The 6,968-nt window shown below is 49.3% G+C and overlaps 1 protein-coding gene across 1 annotated transcript; it reads right to left on the minus strand.

Annotated features, from left to right (window-relative positions):
- Positions 1-1,174: 1,174 nt before the first annotated feature.
- LOC134296128 (uncharacterized) lies at positions 1,175-6,490 on the minus strand. Its single transcript, XM_062970258.1, has 2 exons — positions 4,721-6,490; positions 1,175-1,492 (listed from the first exon to the last, which is right to left on the minus strand). The coding sequence occupies exons 1-2, from the start codon at positions 6,266-6,268 to the stop codon at positions 1,451-1,453; spliced, it is 1,590 nt and encodes a 529-aa protein (XP_062826328.1). The 5' UTR covers positions 6,269-6,490; the 3' UTR covers positions 1,175-1,450.
- Between the last annotated feature and the right edge of the window lie 478 nt (positions 6,491-6,968).

A 6,968-nucleotide genomic window follows, 5' to 3' on the forward strand; every position in this document is an offset into this window, starting at 1 on the left:
CCCAAACCATTTAGGGTTTTATAGGTAAGAACCTACACCTTGAATTGGGACCGGAAAATAATCGGTAGCCAGTGGAGCTCCTTAAACGAGGGAGTAGATCTCTCCCTGGAGTTTGCTCCAGTTAACAACCTGGCAGCCGCACGTTGGACTAACTGAAGTTTCCGGGCCGTCTTCAGGGGCAACCCCACGAAGAGTGCATTGCAATAATCCAGTCTAGAGGTGACTAAGGCGTGGACCACCGTGACCAAGTCAGACTTGTAAACCGCTTTGGGCCCCCTAGGAGAGGAAGGCAGTATATAAATGATGTAAATAAATAAATATGGCCACTTCCCAAATAGGACACGGCACAGCTGATTACATATTCCCAAAGTCGTGGCTTACTCTAAAGTTTGAGGGAAGCTCTGGGGTATCCCATGACTTCTGTTAACATGATTCAAGGCTACATGAAGCAGACTTGGCCTGTGTTTAGCCAAAGCAGTTCCATGCATTGTGAAACCACCAGAGAGCTAATTCAGCCTCTCTATGGGGTAAAGTGTCAGATGCACACTTAGAAACCTTTTTGCTTCACTCCTGAAAATGCATGCATTTCAGAATTCACCTTTATGTGATAGTCAATTTATAGGGTGGCATTCAATATTAGTAATAATAACTGCTACTACTGCTCTTATGATTGCTACTATTATATATTTTTGGAATTGCTAGTATTGTTGTTGATTTAGTTATTGTTGTCATTTCAGTTTTAGCCGCTGTGCATTTGCTATTTAACAATGGAACTATAAGCAGCCACACTGATAAGAGTGATTAATACAACCGTGGTTGGGATTTTGTATGGCACAGTGTAGCGTAATGCAGGTTGAGCAATCCTTATCCAGATTTCTGAAATCCAAAAAAACTCCAAAATTGTCTACATGGGTGGCTGAGACAGTGTCTTCTGATGGTTCAATGTAAACAAACTTTATCTCATGTGCAAAATTATTAAAATATTGTGTATAAAATTATCTTCAGGCTACGTCGATATCTTACCCATTTGCACTAATCCAATTATACAGGGACAACACAGTGAATATTGTGTTGTACCTGCCTGCCACTTAAGCTTTAAAAATGAGGAACTGTCCAAGAAAATAAAAGAAGAGGTAGGAATACAAATTCAATATGAATGTGGTTAAATGTCAGCTCACCACAGCCGCTCCTGAATGAACACACAAGACTCTCTGTGATATCACCAGAAACTTTTACTGTAGGAAACATGAACATCAGAAAAGCCAAGAATGGGAGGCTCCGGCCAACCCTCCTTTATATACCCTCCCCCTCATTTGAACAGTCTCTTCCCGCTCAGTAAAACCCCGCGCAAATTCCCCGCCAAGTCCATCAGCCGTTTCTCCTCCGAGTCCTGGGACGCAGGTGTCTTATCAATGTCAGTGACCCTGAAACTCAGAGCCACATCCAGGCTCTAGTAGCAGGGTTCTGACATGGCGTCCTCCTCCCCTTCGTCCTGGAAGGAAAAGATTAAACACAACTATTGTTCTCCGCTGTCCAGAGTTCCTTTATACTTTTTTAACAGGCTGCAATGGAATACCGGGTGTACCTTTCCTAGGTCCTTTGGTAGCCTCAGCTCATAGGTCACTTCGTTTATTCTTTTTGCTACCCTGAATGGCCCTATATAGCGTGGAGCCAATTTCTTGGATGGGAACCCCAATTTCAGGTTTTTTGTGCTCAGCCAAACCAGATCTCCTTCGCCCAATTTGTCCCCCTCTCGGCGCCTACGATCCGCAAAGAGCTTGTACTTCTTTTGTGTTTCCCGCAATGCCTCTACCACGGTTTGCCACCCTTGCTTGATTTTGGCCGGCCATTCCTCGTCGGTCTGGCCCTCCCCTTCCTTCCACTCGGGTAGCCTGGGGAAAGGTGCCACCTCCTGTCCGTATACTATTTCGAATGGGGCACGACCTGTGGCCGAATGTACAGCCCCGTTAAAAGCCATCTCAGCAAACGGAAGAAGGTCCGCCCAATCATCCTGTCTATAATTGGTGTACATCCTTAAGAATTGGCACAGTGTCTGTTGGGTACGTTCGACCCCCCCGTTGGTCGCGGGATGAAAGGCAGAGCTCAGGTTCCTTTCTGCTCCTAACAGCTGTAAGAATTTTCCCCAAAATTTTGCAGTAAATTGGACTCCCCGGTCACTAATTATCTTGTCGGGACACCCATGTAGGCGATATACATGCTTCACATACAAATCAGCAAGTTTTTCAGCTGAAGGAAGTTTTGGCAGAGCCACAAAGTGTGCCTGTTTTGAGAATAGGTCCAATATTGTCCAAATGTATCTGTGGCCTCTGCTGGGGGGTAGTTCGCCTACAAAATCCATGGCTACGCATTCCCATGGCCTCATGGGCTCCACCACCTTCTGCAATAGCCCCTGGGGCTTCCCCGGTGGTGTTTTTCCCTCTGCACATAATTCACACTGCGTGACGTATCCCCTGGCGTCTTTCCTCATTCCGGGCCACCAGCATTGTTTGGCCAACAGTTTAATAGTCCTGGTGGGGCCTAGATGACCCGCACCCTTGTTATCATGGTACTTCCTTAACATTTCTCGTCTTAAACATTCAGGAATATACAATTTCTTATTTACAAACACCAAATCCCCACACAATTCTCCCTTTTCTTTGTTTGTTTGTAACCATTTGTCCATTCCATACGCTCGCTTCAACTCTTCCTCCCATATTTCTCCTCCCCCCGTGGAAATGGCAGTACGTTTGTTTTCTTTGGCCGCTTGTGCTCGAGTAAGTACTGCCAGGCCCCATTGCTTATCAAGAAAAATACTCCCTTCAGATTCCTGAATTCCTCCCCCGTGCTGAGGCATTCGAGAGAGAGCGTCAGCGAGTATATTATGTTTCCCCTGGAAGAATCTGAGTCTGAAATCAAAACGGCTGAAATATTGGGCCCATCTAATTTGCTTCGCTGATAGTTTACGAGGGGATCTTAGATACTGTAAATTTCTATGGTCAGTCCACACCTCAAACGGTGTTCCACTTCCTTCCAGGAAGTGTCTCCAGCACTCTAGTGCTTTTAGAATCGCTAAGGCTTCTCTCTCCCAAATCGGCCAGTTTTTTTCTGTATCGCTAAACTTTTTTGACAGATAGCCACATGGCTTCAGGTTCCCCCCCTCGTCTTTCTGCAGCAGAACTGCCCCATATGCCCGGTCTGACGCATCGCAATGTAATACAAAGGCTTTAGACATATCAGGGTGCTGTAGGACAGGCTCCTCAGTAAAACGCTTTTTAAGGGCTTCGAAAGCTTCCTGGCATTCTATTGTCCAGGTCAGTTTGGCCCCTGGGGCCTTCACTTTGGCTGTTTCTCCCCTGCCTTTAGTCTTTAACAAATCCGTTAATGGCAAAGTGAGGCGCGCAAAGTCCTTGATAAATGTTCTATAGAAGTTTGCGAACCCTAGGAAGGATTGCAGCTGCTTCCGTGTTTTGGGTGCTTCCCACCCCCTCACGTCTTCTACCTTCGCAGGGTCCATCGCCACTCCCTGGGAGGAAATCCTATACCCCAGAAAGTCTATCTGGTCTTTATTGAACTCGCACTTGGCAAGCTTCGCATACAGTTTTGCTTCTCTCAACTTTTGCAGGACTTCCCTGACTAGTTCTATGTGTTGCTCCTTAGTCCGAGATACTAACAATATGTCATCTAAGAAAACAAAGACTCCCTTGTACAACAGTGGATGCAACACTTCGTTGATTAATTGCATGAACGCGGCGCCTCCGCCGCACAAACCGAAAGGGAGCACACGATAATTGAATAATCCGAATGCACAGGAGAAGGCCGTCTTCCACCTGTCCTCTGGCTTAATCTGCAATTTATGGTACGCTTCAATTAAGTCCAATTTAGTGAATATCTGTCCCTCCGATAACTGGGCGATCAAGTCCTTCACTAAAGGTAGGGGGTATTTATTTCCAGAACTGATTGCATTCAGGCCCCTGTAGTCAATGCAGAGCCTCAGCGTTTGGTCCTTTTTGCGCCTGAACAACACAGGCGCCCCTAGAGGGGAATTTGAAGGCTCTATGAAACCCCTCGCTAGGTTTTTATCAATGTATTTTCTCAGTTCCTCCTTTTCCCTAGCCGACATTGGGTATATTTTTGCCTTAGGAAGCTCTGCTCCTGGGACTAGCTCTATCTTCACTTCAACTCTCCGCTTCGGTGGGAAACTGTCTGCTTCCTTCTCATCAAATACGTCCACAAAATCCCGATACTCTGGGGGTAATTTATCTGCCAGTTCTGCTATCCTGATAGAGTCTTCCTCCCCCCTTTTCCCCGGCTCCCTTTCCACTTCCTGGCTCCCTCCTTCCAACTTCATCCTGAAAATCATGCTCTTATCCTCCCAGTTGATTTGCGGGTTGGCCTGCCCCAGCCATGGCATGCCTAGTATAACATTATAGCTGGCTATTTGTGATATCACAAATGACACCTTTCCTTCCCAACTCCCTATCTTACACTTTACATCTTCGGCACTGTACTTAGCTAATGATCCCGATGCTGTGGATCCGTCCAACTGCGAAAAAGCTATTGGGGATTCTAGGTTCGTTCTTTCGCATCCCAATCCCTCGGCTAATTCAGGGGAGATGATGTTCCTGGAACATCCACAATCCACAAATGCTTTGCAGGTTGCTTGTTTGCTGCCACTTTCCAGCTGAATGGGGACCACTATCATGGCTTTGTCCTGACTTACCAACCCCCCCGAGTGGTGCCTCATCGGTGGTTCTTCCTCGGCGCGTTTCCCTGCCACGGCTCTTGGTTTGGGCGGGCCTCCGCCTTCCCCTTTTCTCTGCCAGCACTCGGCAGCCCTGTGGCCCAAACGGCCGCACACGAAGCAGCCCCTCCTGCTGGTGCTCACGTTCCCTGTCGGCTCCGTTCTCCTCCCGGCTGGGGTTGATCCCTCCTTCCGGCTCCCCTCTTTCATCTGCGGCCGCTGCTGTAGCCCTCCTCGGTGCCTCCTCGCCTGGGCCAGCGATGTCTCGATGCGCCCCGCCAGCTGAATCCATCCGCGCAGTGTGTCGGGCTCATCACGATGCACCGCCCAGGAGAGGATCTCCCGCCTGAGCCCCTCTTTGAAGAGTTCTATCTTTGTCACTGCAGACCATTCCGGCACCTTTTCAGCGAGGCATTGGAACTCCTCCGCATACTCAGATACCGACCTCTGCCCCTGGGAGACGGTCTTCAACTCCTCCCTCGCCCGGATCTGCTCCAGTGGATCTCGGAAACGGGTCTCCAGGGCCCCCATAAAGCGTCGGAGTGATCCCAGACATGGGTCGCGCCGCGCGTGCAGTTGAACGTACCAGCTGGCCGCTCCCCTCTTCAACACTGCACCAATGGCCCGTACCCGGCTGGATTCCGTTCTAAAAGTGTGGGCATTGTCCTCCATATAGCCCCTCACCGTGGTCAGGAAAAAATCCAGTTCAGAGGACTCTCCCCCAAACTCGATCCTTAGTTCCTCTCGTCTCGGTAGGGGTCCCTGTGGTGGCAATCCCCAATCCTCCGCCCGTCGCAAGCCCCCTTGCGGGCCAGTGGGCCCCGCTGCTGCTTCCCTTTGTCCTGTGCCACGCCCGGCATTCGCCAGGGGCACCAGGGTCTCAGTTGGGAGCGTAGCCGGGATTCTCGGAGGCTTTTCCCCTTCGTCGTCACTCTCCTCCACCCGCGTCAGGCTCGTTTGGATCTTGGGCCGGGCACCGGGCTCCTTTCGCATTTCCCTTCCCTTCGGTGCTGGGAGGTCTGCAAAGCCCTGGCTGCTTCCCATGCTCACGTCCCACATTGAGCTAGCCCGGAGTTCCCTTCCTCGCTCCGGCTCCGCCAAAACCGCCAGGCGCTCCATCGCCCTCGACATCACTGCCAGGGTGGTCTCCATCGCCGACATCCTCTCCTCCAGAAACACCATCTTTTGCGGGCCTGGGGAAGGTGAACCTTCCTCTCCTCCGGTGCTATCTCCCCGCACCACTCCGCGCCTCTGGGTTACCCCATTTGGCTGGGCATAAGCGGTGGATGACGCCAGGGCCGCCAGCTGGTGGAACTCAGCGTCCGTCTCGGGAGTGGCCCTTTCCGACCTTCCTCCTCCGGCGCCCAAGAGCTCTTCATCCTCCACTTGCATGTTACACCTCACCGCTACAGCGGGATGGTGTCCGTATTCTTGGCTTAGTGTCAGCTCACCACAGCCGCTCCTGAATGAACACACAAGACTCTCTGTGATATCACCAGAAACTTTTACTGTAGGAAACATGAACATCAGAAAAGCCAAGAATGGGAGGCTCCGGCCAACCCTCCTTTATATACCCTCCCCCTCATTTGAACAGTCTCTTCCCGCTCAGTAAAACCCCGCGCAAATTCCCCGCCAAGTCCATCAGCCGTTTCTCCTCCGAGTCCTGGGACGCAGGTGTCTTATCAATGTCAGTGACCCTGAAACTCAGAGCCACATCCAGGCTCTAGTAGCAGGGTTCTGACAGTTAAATATACATAATTCAAACCCAGAACAAAGTGCTTAAAGCACTGGCCCTGGGCAAATGTTTCTGTACATTTCAGTTCCTCCCAGAAACAGCTTGCTTTAATCTTGGCTTCTTTCCATGCTGAATATGGAGAAGCATACAAATTTTGGCAAGCCCTTAACAAAAAAGGACTAAGATGACTTTTTCAGCCATTCCTGCTACTGCAAAGCTGAACGCCAACAAAATTATTTAAAATTTGACCAAGACATTTCATTGGTAGTACTTTTTCTCTTGTAAACAATTGACTTTTTAAATCCCATTTTAATATCAAATTAATTCTAGTTTCTATTGGATGCCTTGTCCCATATTGCATTTCGAATGCAAAACAAATTTGTGAGAGTCTTGGAAGGAAACCAGGAAAAATACCTGGAAGGAAACCAGGAAAAATACCTGGAAGGAAACAAGGGGAAACACTTCTGCTAATAATTATAAAGCTGCAATGCC

Source organism: Anolis carolinensis, chromosome 1 (genome assembly GCF_035594765.1).
Source record: "Anolis carolinensis isolate JA03-04 chromosome 1, rAnoCar3.1.pri, whole genome shotgun sequence".
Classification (NCBI taxonomy): domain Eukaryota; kingdom Metazoa; phylum Chordata; class Lepidosauria; order Squamata; family Dactyloidae; genus Anolis; species Anolis carolinensis.

Excerpts from the sequence above, each read along its gene's own strand:
- LOC134296128 (XM_062970258.1), bottom strand. The coding sequence starts at position 6,268 with ATGTTCATGTTTCCTACAGTAAAAGTTTCTGGTGATATCACAGAGAGT. Across the intron at positions 1,493-4,720 it reads GGCACCACTCGGGGGGGTTG|GACGAAGGGGAGGAGGACGC; the intron begins GTAAGTCAGGAC and ends TTTTCCTTCCAG.